Here is an 18,078-nt window from a genome sequence, read left to right on the forward strand (position 1 = left end):
TAAATAATATTTAGCTTCAAAAGATAAGTTAAAGACTTTTTTTGTGTGTGTGTGGTACGCGGGCCTCTTGCTGTTGTGGCCTCTCCCACTGCAGAGCACAGGCTCCGGACGCGCAGGCTCAGCGGCCATGGCTCAGGGGCCCAGCCGCTCCGTGGCATGTGGGATCTTCCTGGACTGGGGCACGAGCCCGGTCGGCATCGGCAGGTGGACTCTCAACCACTGCACCACCAGGGAAGCCCAAGACTTTTTTGATGTAATCAATTTACTGATGTTTGTCCAGGTCTGTTTAATATATACGCAAGGAAAATACACTCACTCCATAATTTCTTATAAAATAGCAAGTAAGGAGTAGATGTAGGAGATGTAGAAGGGGAAAGAGAATTCAAAAAGTCCTTCTCTTCAGTAACTTTCACTTCAGAATCATCAAAAAGCAACCACTTCCCCATATATTCCTTTAAGCTTTGCACTACATATGAAATTTTGTTTTCAAAACCACTCATGTTAATGCCTGTTTGGTCACTGGATTCCTTGTTTCTATCAGATTCATGGGTCCCATTAGTATTGTTAGTCTCAGAATCTCTATTTTCAGCAAATGCTGTACTGGCAACTTTATCAGGATTAGATGCTTTGTTGTTTAACTCATAATCTGCTTTACTCTTTTGTCCTCCAAGAAGTCCGATAGCTTCTACATTTTTTTTGTTCAAAGCTTTACTTGGCTGGGTATTTCCACTGACTCTAATTAACACTTCTTCATCATCATAATTTTCGACCATACCCTTGGCTTCCTCCTCATTCAATGGTTCTGGCTTACCTATTTCACACATTTGGTCGTTCACAAAATTTTCCTTATCTAGTTCTAAACTGTTAAGGTCGGTGACTTTAACAGAAGCAGTATAATGCCCACTACTAATTGTAATGCCACTGTGCATCACAACTGCAAATAGTCCATAGCTGTTGTTGGTTGGTTTTGTGCTCCATTCTTCTAGTGACAGTTTAAGAGGTGTCAGTAAAGGAGTATTGATCTTGGAAAGTCCACCACCATAACAATCAAACACAAAGAATACTGAAATAAGTACTAATATTCAGGTGCTTCTGTGAAGGATATATGGCACTTCCCCCCTTAATTTTCTTTATTTTCTCCAAGCCACTAGCAGCAAAGCACTTCAAATGAATAGTTAGAACTTCAGGCATTGTGTCAAACAAAAGACTTCGTTCAGCTTCAGTATAATGATGGCAATTTTCAAAGAAATATTTATCTTCTCCTCCAATCCTCTCCACTGAAGCAAACTGGGAAATTGCCCATCTCAGGGTCTTCATTTCTGTTTTTGGCTCTGAAGAACTTTCAGGACTCTTCTCTACTTTGGAAAGCTCATCTTCTTGCACTGGTACACTGATGTCTTGAAAATCTTCTCTTCTTTCTGTTAAACTTTCACATTCTAAGCAACGAGTCCTTATTACCAGCTGACCTTGAAATAATTTCTCCACCAGCTCAAAACCAAGTTGCTCTGCACCTTTGTTTATGGGCTTAACTTCATTAACAGGCATAACATTCTTCCCTGGAGATTCAAGTCCACAACCATCAGTTGTATTATCATTCTCATACTTCCCCAAGTCCTCTTCAAGATCATATTCATTTTCTTGAGATTGTCCTTTGGATTCTTGGTTTGTTGTTATTTTACCCAGACTACAGAATTTAGAAATAATGCTGGGTTGCTTAGCTGCAGACTTTAACCAGTTTATTTTAACTCTTGATTTCTTTTGTGAGGGTCTTTCACTCTCATTTTCAGAAATGTACTTGGGGATTATTTTAGCAGGAATATCTAATCAATCAACTGTAGCTTTTCTTTTTGATCTGGTTTGTCTCTGGTTTTCTTCCAAAGACTGGTGTTCCTTAGAGACTTTAATTTTTTTTCTTCATGTTACCAAATTCAGTGTCACTTTTTCTTTTCCCATTTACTTTTGGCAATTTTTCTTTATAGTTTTCAGAATGCCTCATACTGTCCATCTCCATGCTGTTATTACCACTCATTTCCTCTTTCTGATGTTTTTCTTCTACCTTGGTAGATAACTCTGCCACATTTTTTACTTCTTTTTTTAGGAGTTGGCATGTTTCTTGAATGTTTCCCAAAATACACTGTAATACTTCCTGTGCATCATGCTGTAGATATCCTTCATACATAGGATTGAGTTCCCTGAGTGTGTTAAGTGGTCGCCTTGGCTGAGTAGCAAGTTCATCAGTATATTTCTCTGGATTTAAGAGAAAACTAGCCTGAAGCTCTTCGACTGAAATGATCAAGGACTGTAAGCTGCGTATTAGTTCATAACTTGCTGAAGAATCTTCTTTGCAATTTCCCTTATCTTTTTCACTGGCTTCATCTTTTAGGGCTTCTTTCTTCCTTGAAATAATATTAAATAAGTGCTTCACTCCAGATTTAAAACCAGGACAAAAATATAATACCTGAAGTACACTATTAAGATAACAAGTATTGCCGAGATTATTCAGTCCCACAAACGGTAACAAGTTTTCTCTCTTCTCACAGTTGATAGGTGAGGACTGTGCTGCAGGAACAACTTGATCAATTTCAGACCCCTCTATATTCAGAAGTTTTTTCCTCATTTTCTTGAGAATCTGTGAAATCCAAGGCTCTCTTGGTTTCCTTTTTCTGAAAAAACTTCAAGGAAAGTCTGGTGGTTTTTTTTTTGATGGACTACCTCTTGAAAGCCCATTACGTTCACTAGGTACGACACCGGGCATTTTCTCTTCAAATCGCAAGGAGCTGATGAGAATTAATTTATACAGGGACCTTGTAATCATATCTAGAATATAACATCTTACCAGGTGTCGTATCTTCTGCTCTACCATTTCTTGCTGTTGGCTGTCCTTATCACTGGGGGTTGTTACATCGAAATGTTTCTCCCGTAACTCTGGTCATGGCCCAGAGCGAGGTCCGCGGTGGTGACGCCAAGGAGTCTAAGCGGGCTGAGGGCGGGTGCGACAGGTCAGCCCCTGCCCCGAGCCCGCGGGGGCCCGCGACCCACGGAAAAGCAGGCCGGATCACCCTCCCCGCAGGGGAGTGACCATTCGCTCTCAAGACCGGGAACCCGGGCTGCCGCTCGGTCCTGCCAGGCGCCGGCACCGACTACATCCCCGAAGCGGCGCCCGACCACGCCCGCCCCCGTCCCCGCCCTGGGACGGCAAGTAACACCAGAAGCGGCTCCGTTCGCCCGGCGCCGGAACCGCTGGCGTCTCAAGACGTTATTTTCTTCTCATTTTCCATCTACCTTCATAGCTGTTTCTTTTCCTTTCTCCTTCCTGAACTCAGCTTCCTCCATTACCTTAAAAGGTTGGTTTTTGCCAAAATTTCAGCACTGGTCATTTTTTCTTCGCTATCTCACAGCTTTGATGGCACATTTTGGCTGATGACCCATATATAGTTAGCCCAGTCCTCTCTCCTGTGCTTTCTCATAAATCTATTTGCCCTCTTCGTGTTACCACTTACACATCCCACTGAAACCTAAACTTGACAAATGTGAATCTATGTAATCAACAAACCACTGTACAGGCTTACTAGGTGGCTGATACTATTCAAGCACTTTAATAAATATTAATTCGCTTAATTTTTATAAAACTCTATAAAATAAGCATGATTATTATTGCTCCCATTTTAGAAAGAGAAAGCTCATTAATTTACCAGAGTCACTCAACTAATAAGTGGTGGGAAGGAGGCTCTGTCCTGGCACCACCGTGGACCCAGATCTCCCAACCCAAACCCTAAGATGTACCCTAACCAACTACCCTCCTCACATCAAAATTGCCACACAGTTCTAGTGATTTTTTACCTCTTCAGTACTTCCCTAATTCCTCTTTAACTCCAATGCCTTAGTTCAATCTTTTACAATTTCTTTTCTGAAACACCTCGTAGCCTTCTCACTTTTCACTGTGCCCCTTCCAACACATCCCTCCACACTGCCAAGAGTGATCACTCTAAGACCAGATCTAATCATGTCACGTCCCTGCTTAAAACCACCCAATGACTGTGCACTGCCTTCATGATAAAATCCAAACTCCCTAACATAATGTATAAGGCCAAGAAGCTGCATCAGCTACCATCGTTCTATAAATCCTACAGTCCAGGCCTACCCATTCCCTACAATTTCCTGAAGGTATAATGCTCATCCACAAATATGTGCCTTTTCCGATCTCTTCTTTTATCTTTAATCCCCCTCCACATTGGAGGAGGTGACACTTCCAATTATGTTTTCATTTGTTTGTCTCCATGCCTTTATTGAGACATCTCTTGAAAGCTAGGTTCATGACTTCTATTTCTGTACATCAACCTCTCCTGTGGTACTTGGCACTGTGGTAGGCAATGAGCAAAAAACATGATGAATGAAAGTATGGACAAACAAGTGAAATACCTTAAGCTTATCTGAAGTGTTTTATCAGACTAATGAGACAACCACTGAACAAAGAATGAAACTGAATTTGGCATTTGTGATGCAGCTGCAGTCCTCTAAGCAAAGCTTTGATCTTAAACTTCCTTTCTAATGCTAGCATTATGATTCCACTCTACTAAAAGTCAATTGATACCTTTTGCCAGCACCAGTTGCCTTAAAAGCAGGACCACCAAGAAATATAATCCCACAATGTTGGGACCTGGATCAAATGGCATCAGATAGCAGACAGACTCTGGCAGTGCTCTGTGCCAATGTCCACATCTATTAGATTCATTTGCTAACTAGTCTTATTATCTATTTCATGTTGGGATTTCTTTAGGGTGTGGTAGAATGGGACAGATGGGTTGAAAGTCTTCCTTCAGGCATCATACAGATAGGATTGGGCAGATGGGTTCCTTTCAGATAATCAACCTTTAAGCCTGGAACACATGGACAAGCAGAGAGAAAAAGAACATACCATTGTCTAGTAATAGATAAAAATATAGTTGGTAATGGACACAATTAAAAATAAGATTTGAAATGTATAAATCAAAACTGGAAAGTGGCATTGTGTCACTTCCCTTCAAAGGTACAGATTTTCACAAGCAACAAGTTTGAATTATAGTAATAAGTGACCTCAGAAACCTAAAAAAACTTACAAAAAAAAGACCACTCCTAGCAATAGAAGACGCCAACCTGAAATAAGTTTTGTAGTAACAAGAACAAGGCTCAATTTTATTGAATATTTCTATCAGTTAACTGGATGAGAATTTTATAGAATATTAAACAAATGAGCAAGTGATATTAATCTGGAGGAAAAAATCAGAAGCCAAAAGGATTTCCTCACTGTGGAAAGATGGATTGAAATAATTTTTAAAAAGACATGAGTAAAGAATATTGCACTTAGGTCTCCCTAAAACCCAAGTGAAAACAAAATAATTCTTACACAAGTGTACAATGTAGAGATATGTATTTGAGGCAGCATATGCAAAAAGAGAAGGAATGAGAGTTGATGAAGTAGTTGGCATAATCAGCTGGAGGAAGTTGAATCTTTGGCTGTTTTAAAAGAAAAACCATATCTGTGGTGGAGAGCATCCACTGACACCTCATTTCCAAACTCCGCCCTCCTTTACTCTGCTCACTGCCCCGGGACACAGCTGTCCTGGATACAGGACAGCAGTGAGTCTTCCTTTACTAGGAGTTCCGGTTGGGTTTGGCTAAATGGTAGCATGAGCAGGAGACGAGGGAGGACAGAGAGTAAGATGTGGGTATTTCCTCCCAGAGGCCCTTCTGGGTACTGAGTGCGTCCCAGTCACGCAAAAGTTCATGGTGCTGCCTGACAGCCATCTTCAGGCATTCACCTCCATCTCTGAATTCCAGTAACAATCTCCTTCTCTTACTCCTTTAGGGGAAGGGATGATAAGGATACTCTCCTGTTTCTAGCCCTGGGGTTTGCCCCAGGCCGTTTGGATTTTTGTAAATGGTTCCTTCATCAAAATCTCCTCCAATTGCCCAATTTAGTATGACATGTACTTCCCGCAGGCACCCTTACAGATAAACTAGCATTTATGAAACACCTACTATATGCCAAGCACTTAGTAGGAGCTGTTATACTTATGGTTTCAGCATCCCTCTGAGGTAGGTTCTATCATATGTTGTAGATGAAATGATGGAGGCATCCAGAGGCTGATTTACTTAAGGCCAAACATCAAGTAGGTAACCAGGTTGGATGTGACCCCAGGCTGTCTGACTTAGAGCCCATGAATATAGAACAATTCTGCTATATTCATTTCACTCTGTTCAGAATAAGTCATGACTTATGCTTATACTCTTAATCTGGAGAATAGTTCTTTCCCCCTGGCTTCATACTTTCAGAGGAATTAAACAAAACAAGTCTGTTTAGTGACAATTTCAGGAAGCATGAAGGGATCTCATAACTCAGAAATGTGGAGGCAGTGCAAATTTGTAAAATCTTTCTGAAAAGCATTTTGACAATATGCATCCAGGACCTTAAAGCATGCACTTACCCTTAGGCCCATTAATTCCACTTATAAAAGTCTATCCTAAGAAAATAATCAGAGATGCAAATAATGACTTAAGTACTAAGATGTTCACTGCAGAGTAAGTTACAAGGACAAAAAAAAAAACAAAAAAAATCAAAACCTGAAATAAGCTTGAAGTTCAACAATAGAAAAATAGTTAACTAAGTTATTATGCAGGTATGTATATGTATAGACTCACATGGATGTGCAATGTTAAAGCTACCAAAATTGTGTCTTGGAAATAGAATGAATTGAGGAAATTCTCATATTGTTAGTATAGGATTCAGAAGATTATCAGACTGTATACTCTATGTTTTAGAGCACGTGTGTGCATGTACACATGCACGTGTAAGGAAAAAAATGATTTTAGGACTACAAAACATTAACTGCATCTATCTTTACATTTGGGAGTATAAGTGATTACTTTATTTCTTCTGTATAACTTTCTACTTGCTTTTCTGTATTTTCCAGGTGGCACAATAGAAGCAAAAATAAAAATTATTTTAAAACATCAATAACTGTGATTAAAATGATCTAACTATAATTATATAATCATAATAATAACTGTGATTAAAATAACTGCGATTTATATATGGCTAAAATAATAGGAACTGCATAACCTGAAAAAGAGAAGATTCAATAAAATGTAGATGAAGGGCTATCAAAAGAAAGAGTTTGACACTCATCCTAAATAGATCAAACAGAAGAACCTGAACCAACAGAAATTAGAGGAAGATAGATAGACTTTGTCTATAAGAAGGGAAAGAATTCTAATAGACTTTTTAAAAGTGGGAACATGTTGTCTCAAAAGCTTTTGATTTTTCTGTCACTGGAAGCATTCAAGAAGAGGTTTGACCCAAATTTTTCAGGAAGCTTCTTGCAGTGATTTAAACTTTGGACAGGTAGTTAGGCTTAGAAGTCTCTCCTTCCAGAGAGTCTAAAATTTGCATGCTACTGAACAACAATATCTAAACATTTCCTCACCATCAGAGATTGTCTCTTTGGGATAAGGTATTTTTGTTTCTGAAAATTCTCTTTTAATCTCCTCTGTGGAGGCAAAGTAGAATGCCTTTCTGAGTTCAAAGGTAGTTCCTTTGAGGGCAAGGGATATGTCTTCCCATCATTGTGTACAACAGTTTCAAGTACAGAGCCTACCTAGAGCAACTCGGGTTTTTATTTAAGTAAGCCAGTGTACCAGACCTGGTTAAACACCATCCCAGATCCACTCCATCCTGCAACATCCCTCACTTCCCAGCAGGAGGACCCTCATCTCCTAGCACCATTGCATCTCTGGCCCCTGACCAGGAAGCCACAAAACATAACAGACAGAGCAGTTCATGGGTTTGTGGGGGAGGGGGCCAGGTGAATTGCTTGCCTTCTCCCAAGCTTTCTCCCTTTACTGTCCTAGGATGTGATGGCTCTAAAAAGCTCCTCTCAAGGCATCTCCCACACTGCACAAAGAGCCCTGTTTCCTTGAGAGACTCGCTCTCACGTCACAGCGATTTCTGCCCAAGTATACCATGAGCACACAGCTTAGCTTTCAGGTCTGTTCTTTGAAGGATGTGCAGTAAGATAGCAACTGAAATTTTCTTGTGAGTTGGTTGATCAAAGGATAACCAATCCACCCTACAAGATCTTCTGAAAGAGTGAGCCATGGGTAAATTCTCACACAAAGAACTAAAGGGAGAATTGATGTGTGGCCTGAAGGAGGCAAAAAGAGCCCTGCAATGAGCATGAGGACCCTGGGAACAGACGGCAGCAGACAGCGGGTGGACAGGAGGGCGTGACCAACAAACATCACCTCTGTCTGTGTCCAAAGCTTGCCAGGGAGAAGCTTTACTAGCAAACTTCCTCCTTGCCTCAGCCCTCCCCAAACTCCCTCAAGCAACCCGCTGGAGGACACCATCCTCTCCCAAGGCCTCTCTCTCCTCCCAATCCTGGTGCCCTTGCCCTTGACTCACCAACTTTCAGTTCCCCGCCTGCAATGAGCATGCACGCCATGCTCAGAACGTTGCTTCTGTCCACAGGGAATTCTAGAGTCCCCATCACATAGAGGCCTCTGAGGGACGGAAGATCTGTATCCACAAGGACAGTCCTGTCTGCAGAAGGAAAAGAAATTGCTCAGACCCATAAACACAACGAGAATTACCTCCTCTCCTCCAGCGACCTGCACTGCGGTGCTCCAGGCAGTTCAGGAGCTGCTTCCCTTGCTGCCTGGGTCAGGACAGGGGCAGGAAGTGGAATAACAAATGGTTTTCCAAAGGCTAGGCTTTCATAAAGAGGCAGGGGAAACAAGAAGCCATGATGCATACATTCTGCCATCACTTCACAAACTGAGGGTCATGGCCAAAGGCATTGCTGATGCCCCAAACCCTGCCCCAAGCCTACTTTAGTGTAAACGTCCAGATGAGCTCCACACCCTTTGTCCCCATCCCTCCAGTTTGGCTCTCATGTCTGAGAGGTAGACAACCATACAGACGACCTTGGCCTCTGAAGTCAGACTATCTGGATGTGAATCCCAGCTCTGCTACTGTCTGACTGCGTGGACCAACAATTTTACCCCTCTGTGCCTCAGTTTTCTAATCTGTGAAGTGAGGATGATAATAAAAATACCTGCTTCATTCATAAGTTTTTTTGTGAGGATTAAATGAATCAATAGACCTAAAGGGCTGAACCATTCTCAATTCCCAAATCCCACCATGAAAAGCCCAGTGGCTGGTACGTGCTCAATAAACGCTGGAAATCTTCATTATTAGTACTGTTGTACATTAGCTTGCCAAGCTAACAGAGCTCATGGGACAACTTAAAACTTATTCTTCATTTCCCCTTCCATAAAAGCAGTTTCCATACAACTTCAGGAGAAAGAAACATTGATTTTTGTTTGAAAGTAACAATAGAATAATACATGAGTAAAAATTCACCTTTAAAACAGTAAATATTTCATGTGTGCCGAAGTATTAAGTGTTACTTTCTGAGGCTTTGGAGTAATTCAACCCAAATTAAAGATATCAAATAAACATTTTTGCTTACATCTTAAGTATCATAATCACTGACACATGCAAAGATTTTTAAGGAATTAAAAAAATTTTTTATTTTGTTGAAGTATAGTTGCTTTACAATGTTGTGTTAGTTTCTGGTGTACTGCAAAGTAATTCAGTTATACATACATATCTATTCTTTTTCATATTCTTTTCCATTATAGGTTATTAGAAGATACTGAATATAGCTCCCTGTGCTATACAGTAGGTCCTTGAGGTTATCCACTCTATATATAATAGTTTGCCTCTGTTAATCCCACACTCTCAGTCCTTCCTTCTCCCACCCCCTCTCCCTTGGCAACCACAAGTCTATTCTCTATGGCTGTGAATCTGTTTCTGTTTCATATTTAAGGAATTTTTTAAACATAATCTCACTTCTCATTCCAGAAAACAATGCACCTGTTGTTCTTAAGGACCTGATCACCCAAATTAACTTCTCAGGAGTTGTCTTTTCTGGTTCCTGCCTACTGCTCAAAGGATAAGACCACCACACCTTCCTATGGCAGACAGTAGAGGGTTGTGAACCAACCATTTCCCTCTTCCTCCTGGTTCATAGTTAGACTACCTTTTCTAGCCTCCTCTACAATTAAATGAAGCCATGTGACTGAGGTGTAGTCAATAAAATGTAGGCAGAATCGAAGTGTGACATCTCCAGACCTGGTCCCTAAATTCTCCTGCACGTATTCCCTCCCTCCCCTTGTGTCTCAGTTAAATAGTAGAACACAGGTTCTCATGGTGTGGGCATGGGACAAACAGCATCTGCATCACCCACTCATCCATCAGAAGCAATCCAAGTTTTAGCCCTGCTGGTAAGCCATTCATGGTCTCACACTGGATCCACCACTCCCCTGTGGAAATCTCTCTCTAATGATACCCTGGACCTTCTTACAACATAGCACTAAAACACATTATTGTAATTACATACATGATTATTTCTTGTAAGGAGGGAACTGTCACTGGGCTGGTCCTCAGTGTAATTATGTCTTTCTCTCCAACTGTTACTTCCTTAGGAGAAGAGAACATCCCTTTTTCAAAATCCCTAGTGCTTACTGTGACATCAAATATAAAGCTGTTAAATAAACATTGCCCAGATCTGTTGAGTTTAGTTCCCGACACCCCTTAAAATTCAAGAGTTTATTAGTGACTGATACAAAATGAATAATCAGGCTAAACAGATGAAAATAAATTTGCATTTCAATTTCAATTTCACGTCTGCTCCTTTCCACACATTCAAACAAAGGAGTGAAATATCTAGAGAATGTTCTAGGTTTAACATATATTTTATAGATTCATGACTTTAACATGACTTCAAAAGCAAGACAGAAATTATTTCAAGCAAACACTTTTCAATACAAGAGTTCCATACAAATAGCCTTTATCTCTTCCAACCTATGGCCCATTCTACCAGTGTTTGGCTGTTGAACCTGATTGTACAAAATAACTGAATTTCTTCAATAAATGTTTTCTCTCATTCACAAAATACTTACACACAACACACACACACACACACACACACACACAAAAGAATGATACTAGGCCTCTTTTGAATATGTTAAAATATGTCTATTACATGGAATTTAAAGTTTTCCCTTTGGTCTTTAGCACATTCCCCCTTCGTAGATGTTTTTCATTCTCTTCTTTTTTTTTTTTTACCACACCACGAAGCTTGCAGGATCTTGGTTCCCCGGCCGGAGGTCCGGCCCAAGTTCCTGTGGAAGGAGCTCTGAGTCCAAACATCTGGACTAACAGAGAACCTCAGACCCCAGGGAATATCAATCAGAGTGAGGCCTCCCAGAGGTCCTCATCTCAGCACCAAGACCCAGCTCTATACAACTGCCTGCAAACTCCAGTGCTGGATGTCTCAGGCCAAACAACCAGTAAAACAGGAATATAGCACAACCCATCAAAAAAAAAAAAAAAAAAAGAAATGACAAAAAAATATGTTACATATGAAGGAGCAAGGTAAAAACCTACACAACCAAATAAATGAAGACAAAATAGGCAACCTACCTGAAAAAGAATTCAGGGTAATGATAGTATAGATGATCCAAAATCTCGGAAACAGAATGGAAAAAAGACAAGAAACATTTAACAAGGATCTAGAGAAACTAAAGAGCAAACAAACAGTGATGAACAACACAATTACTGAAATTAAAAATACTCTAGAAGGAATCCATAACAGAATAACTGAGGCAGAAGGATGGATAAGTGAGCTGGAAGATAAAATGGTGGAATAACTGCCAGGGAGCAGAATAAAGAAAAAAGAATGAAAAGAATTGAGGACAGCCTCAGAGACCTCTGGGACAACATTAAACACACCAACACTCGAATTATAGGGCTCGCAGAAGAAGGAGAGAAAAAAAAAGGGTCTGAGAAAATATTTGAAGAGATTATAGTTGAAAACTTCCCTAACATGGGAAAGGAAATAGTCGATCAAGTCCAGGAAGCACAGAGAGTCCCATACAGGATAAACCCAAAGAGAAACACGCCAAGACACATATTAATCAAACTATCAAAAATTAAATACAAAGAAAATATGTTAAAAGCAGCAAGGGAAAAGCAACAAATAATATATAAGGTAATCCCCATAAGGTTAACAGCTGATCTTTCAGCAGAAACTCTGCAAGCCAGAAGGGACTGGCAGGACATACTTGAAGTGATGGAAGGGAAAAACCTACAACCAAGATTCCTCTACCCAGCAAGGGTCTCATTCAGATTTGATGGGGAAATTAAAACCTTTACAGATAAACAAAAGTTAAGAGAATTCAGCACAACCAAACCAGCTTTACAACAAACGCTAAAGAAACCTCTAGGCAGGAAACACAAGAGAAGGAAAAGACCTACAAAAACAAACCCAAAACAATTAAGAAAATGGTAATAAGAACATACATTTCAATAATTACCTTACATGTAAATGGATTAAATGCTCCCACCAAAAGACACAGATGGGCTGAATGTATACAAAAACAAGACCCATATATATGCTGTCTACCAGAGACCCACTTCAGACCTAGGGACACATACAGACTGAAAGTGAGAGGAAGGAAAAAGATATTCCATGCAAATGGAAATCAAAAGAAAGCTGGAGTAGCAATTCTCATATCAGACAAAATAGACTTTAAAACAAAGACCATTACAAGAGACAAAGAAGGACACTACATAATGATCAAGGGATCAACCAAAGAAGAAGATATAACAATTGTAAATATTTACGCACCCAAAATAGGAGCACCTCCATACATAAGGCAGATGTTAACAGCCATAAAAGGGGAAATCGACAGTAACACAATCATAGTAGGGGATTTTAACACTCCACTTTCACCAATGGACAGATCATCCAAAATGATAATAAATAAGGAAACACAAGCTATAAATGATACATTAAACAAGATGGACCTAACTGATATTTATAGGACATTCCATCCAAAAACAACAGAATGCACTTTCTTCTCAAGTGCCCATGGAACATTCTCCAGGATAGATCATATCTTGGGTCACAAATCAAGCCTTGGTAAATTTAAGGAAATTCAAATCATATCAAGTGTCTTTTCCAACCACAACACTATGAAAGTAGATATCAATTACAGGAAAAAAATCTGTAAAAAATACAAACACATGGAGCTTAAACAATACACTACTTAATAACCAAGAGATCACTGAAGAAATCAAACTGGAAATCAAAAAATACCTAGAAACAAATAAACAATGAAAACATAATGGCCCAAAACCTATGGGATGCAGCAAAAGCAGTTCTAACAGAGAAGTTTATAGCAATACAATCCTACCTCAGGAAACAAGAAACATCTCAAATAAACAACCTAACCTAAAGCAATTAGAGAAAGAAGAACAAAAAAACCCCAAAGTTAGCAGAAGGAAAGAAATCATAAAGATCAGATCAGAAATAAATGAAAAAGAAATGAAGGAAATGATAGTAAAGGTAAATAAAACTAAAAGCTGCTTCTTTGAGAAGATAAACAAAATTGATAAGCCATTAGCCAGACTTATCAAGAAAAAAAGGGAGAAGACTCAAATCAACAGAATAAGAAACGAAAAAGGAGAAGTAACAACTGACACTGCAGAAATACAAAGGATCATGAGAGATTACTACAAGCAACTCTATGCTAATAAAATGGACAACCTGGAAGAAATGGACAAATTCTTAGAAAAGCACAACCTTCTGAGATTGAACCAGGAAGAAATAGAAAATATAAACAGACCAATCACAAGCACTAAAATTGAAACTGTGATTAAAAATCTTCCAAAAGACAAAAGTCCAGGACCAGATGGCTTCACAGGTGAATTCTATCAAACATTTAGAGAAGATCTAACACCTATCCTTCTCAAAACCTTCCAAAATATAGCAGAGGGAGGAACACTCCCAAACTCATTCTATGAGGCCACTATCACCCTGATACCAAAACCAGACAAAGATGTCACAAAAAAAGGAAAGTACAGGTCAATAGCACTGACAAACATAGATGCAAAAATCCTCAACAAAATACTAGCATATTAAAAGGATCATACACCATGATCAAGTGGGGTTTATTCCAGGAATGCAAGGATTCTTCATATATTCAAATCAATCAATGTGATACACCATATTAACAAACTGAAGGAGAAAAACCATATGATCATTTCAATAGATGCAGAAAAATCTTTCGATAAAATTCAACACCCATTTGTGATTAAAAAAATTCTCCAGACCGTAGGCATAGAGGGAACTGACCTCAACATAATAAAGGCCATATATGACAAACCCACAGCCAACATTGTCCTCAATGGTGAAAAACTGAAACCATTTAAACTAAGATCAGGAAGACAAGGTTGCCCACTCTAACCACTATAATTCAACATAGTTTTGGAAGTTTTAGCCACAACAATCAGAGACAAAAAAGAAATAGAAGGAATCCAAATCAGAAAAGAAGAAGTAAAGCTGTCACTGTTTGCAGATGACATGATACTATACATAGAGAATCCTAAAGATGCTACCAGAAAACTACTAGAGCTAATCAATGAATTTGGTAAAGTAGCAGGACAGAAAATTAATGCACAGAAAACTCTTGCATTCCTATATACTAATGATGAAAAATCGGAAAGAGAAATTAGGGAAACACTCCCTTTTACCATTGCAATAAAAAGAATAAAATACCTAGGAATAAACCTACCTAGGGAGACAAAAGACCTGTATGCAGAAATCTATAAGACACTGATGAAAGAAATTAAAATGATACAAACAGATGGAGAGATATACCATGTCCTTGGATTGGAAGAATCAAAATTGTGAAAATGAGTATACTACCCAAAGCAATCCACAGACTCAATGCAATCCCTATCAAACTACCAATAGCATTTTTCACAGAACTAGAACAAAAATTTTCACAATTTGTATGGAAACACCAAAGACCCTGAATAGCCAAAGCAATCGTGAGAAAGAAAAATGGAGCTAGAAGAATCAGGCTCCCGGACTTCAGACTATACTACAAAGCTACAGTAATCAAGACAGTATGGTACAGGGTAGAAAGCCCAGAGATAAACCCATGCACATATGGTCACCTTATCTTTGATAAAGCAGGCAAGAGTATACAATGGAGAAAAGACAGCCTCTTCAATACGTTTTGCTGGGAAAACTGGGCAGCTTCATGTAAAAGAATTAAATTAGAACACTTTCTAAAACCATACACAAAAATAAACTCAAAATGGATTCAAGGCCTATATGTAAGGCCAGACACTCTAAAACTCTTAGAGGAAAACATAGGCAGAACATTCTATGACATAAATCATGCAAGATCCTTTTTGACCCACCTCCTAGAGGAATGGAAATAAAAACAAAAATAAACAAATGGGACCTAATGAAACTTAAAAGCTTTTGCACAGCAATGGAAACCATAAACAAGAAGAAAAGAGAACCCTCAGAATGGGAAAAAATATTCGCAAACAAAGCAACTGACAAAGGATTAATCTCCAAAATATACAAGCAGCTCATGCAGCTCAATATCAAAAAAACAAACAACCCAATACAAAAATGGGCAGAAGACCTATATAGACATTTCTCCAAAGCAGACATACAGATTGCCAACAAACTCATGAAAAGATGCTCAACATCACTAATCATTAGAGAAATGCAAATCAAAACCACAATCAGGTATCACCTCACACCGGTCAGAATGGCCATCATCAAAAAATCTACAAACAAGAAATGCTGGAGAGGGTGTGGAGAAAAGGGAACCCTCTTGCATTGTTGGTGGGAATGTAAATTGATACAGCCACTATGGAGAACAGTACGGGGGCTCCTTATAAAACTAAAAAGAGAACTACCATATGACCCAGAAATCCCACGACTGGGCATATACCCTGAGAAAACCATAATTCAAAAAGAGTCATGTACCACAATGTTCATTGCAACACTATTTACAATAGCCAGGACATGGAAGCAACCTAAGTGTCCATCAACAGATGAATGGATAAAGAAGATGTGGCACATATATACAATGGAATATTACTCAGGCATAAAAAGAAATGAAATTGAATTATTTGTAGTGAAGTGGATGGACCTAGGGTCTGTCATACAGAGTGAAGTAAGCCAGGAAGAGAAAAACAAATACCGTATGCTAACATATATATATATATATGGAATCTAAAAAAAAATTATTCTGATGAACCTAAGGGCAGGACAGGAATAAAGACAGAGACATACAGAATGGACTTGAGGACACGGGGAGCGGGAAGATTAAGCTGGGACGAAGTGAGAGAGTAGCATTGACATATATACACTACCAAATGTAAAATAGATAGCTAGTGGGAAGCAGCTCCATAGCACAGGGAGATCAGCTCGCTGCTTTGCGACCACCTAGAGGGGTGGGATAAGAAGGGTGGGAGGGAAACGCGAGAGGGAGGGGATATGGGGATATACATATGCATATAGCTGATTCACTTTGCTATATAGCAGAAAGTAACACAACCCTGTAAAGCAATTATACTCCAGTAAAAATGTTAAAAAAAAAAAGAGATGAGTTAGACATGTTTCCCATCATCAGGTGAAGACAGACAAATAAATACAACACAATATCCTTGAAATGATAATATACTTTTTCATTACATGGAGAGTGACCTCATCTTCATTTTCATCGACTTCAAAATAGAAGGTCTGTCCAAGTGCCTATTATAACAAAATTCTGTGAAAATGAAATAAACCTATTACCACTACAGACTTTTGTAAAAGAATTCTCCTTGTACTACAGTAACAGAGATGACAGCTAGCGTTGCAAGTGCTGCAGGCCAAACACTTCCTCCTGACTTAGTCTCTAGAGCCGATCAGGTACAAATGGACCAACCCTCAGCTATAATGACAGCTTCTAGAGGATTTCTCTCTGTTCCAGGTGTGGAAAGTTAGGACCAATATGCCACATTGTCTAGAAGTAGCATGATTTCCATGAAGTTACTCAAGACGCTTCAGAAAAATCACCCAGAAGCAGTTATGCACACAACCCACTTAGAAACTTGAATGATAGACCACACCTAATTTAACTGTGGCCCAATGCTTTTCACCTTGTCTTGACTTGGTCAAGGCTCCTGCCTCCTACTGTGTCAGTGACCAATCTATCCTACTGAAGAGAATGAGCACTAGCATATGGAGGGAACCATCTGAAATTTCTGTTGCTCGATGGGAGGCTGATGGGGGAACATATCTCGAAAGAGACTCCAAAAAGAATTAATGAGTACCAGATGTAATTAAAGACTTCTTTCCCCCTCAAAGGAGCTCAGGACCAGCCATGGGGTGGTGCTTCTTGGTCCCGAATTATACCCTCTTTCCACTTGTTCATCCATCAAACACTAAACATCCCACCATCTTTATTTTAGTGTTTTTTCCCAAGCGGTGTTTGGGGGTTTTTTCTCCCCTGAAATGGTTGTATTTTGACAATGAAAAGCATAAGGCTTTATAAATAATATCTGGAAAGTTAACACTAAGGAAAAATCACCTGACTTTCCCCACGTATCAAATGCAACTACAAAAATAAAAACAAAGAGGCATTAATCTTCTATAAATGCATAGCTACCCTTAAGACCAGAAATCCTGAGCCAAATCAAAAGGCAGATGTCTCTGACAGAGGCGAGGGCTTCTCTGTATCAGGAATGATCTGACTACTATAGCTACAAAGCGTGCCATATAATTTCAACACTAGATTTAAACTCATTTTTTTCCCCAGCAAAGTCAGGGAATCAAGGTCACTATTGTGTAGCAGTCCAAGGGTCTGACATTCATCTAAATCCTGTAGAAAAGAGATCAAGGGCGAAGGGCACAGATCCTGGGAATAATGAAGGGGTCTCGTGAATAAGCACAATTTAGGGCAGGCAGACCCACTGCTTGTGTTATATTCGCTGTATCAGGCCCATAACTTAGGTGGTGAAGACAGTTTCCACTACAACCCTGCTATTGTCAGGAACACAGCCTACACCAACTTTGGACATGTCTCTGACTTCTAGGGGAGAATGATGGCATGCAAGGGCAGAGCAGGACATACAAGGACTATTTGTAGGCTTGTTATTTTCCTGTGCCTTCCATA

At 39.5% G+C, this 18,078-nt stretch overlaps 2 protein-coding genes across 2 annotated transcripts in view; both read right to left on the minus strand.

Annotated features, from left to right (window-relative positions):
• Positions 1 to 18,078, minus strand: part of PKHD1 (PKHD1 ciliary IPT domain containing fibrocystin/polyductin) — a gene marked incomplete at its 3' end in the record, with an annotated part of 433,165 nt that overhangs the window by 147,820 nt on the left and 267,267 nt on the right. Inside the window, exon 53 of the mRNA XM_082637162.1 lies at positions 8,441 to 8,578. Within this exon, the coding sequence (XP_082493288.1) occupies positions 8,441 to 8,578 (138 nt within the window). The remainder of the gene's footprint in view (positions 1 to 8,440; positions 8,579 to 18,078) is intronic.
• On the minus strand, positions 258 to 2,755 carry LOC309813814 (ubiquitin carboxyl-terminal hydrolase 1-like; the record flags this gene model as incomplete). Its single annotated transcript, XM_082638945.1, is given in 6 exon segments — positions 258 to 1,063; positions 1,149 to 1,824; positions 1,828 to 1,911; positions 1,913 to 2,590; positions 2,592 to 2,699; positions 2,702 to 2,755. Coding segments are annotated over 6 exon segments (2,406 nt in total).

The sequence above is a fragment of the Mesoplodon mirus genome (assembly GCF_964341445.2).
Source record: "Mesoplodon mirus genome assembly, chromosome: 12".
NCBI classification, from domain to species: Eukaryota; Metazoa; Chordata; class Mammalia; order Artiodactyla; family Ziphiidae; genus Mesoplodon; species Mesoplodon mirus.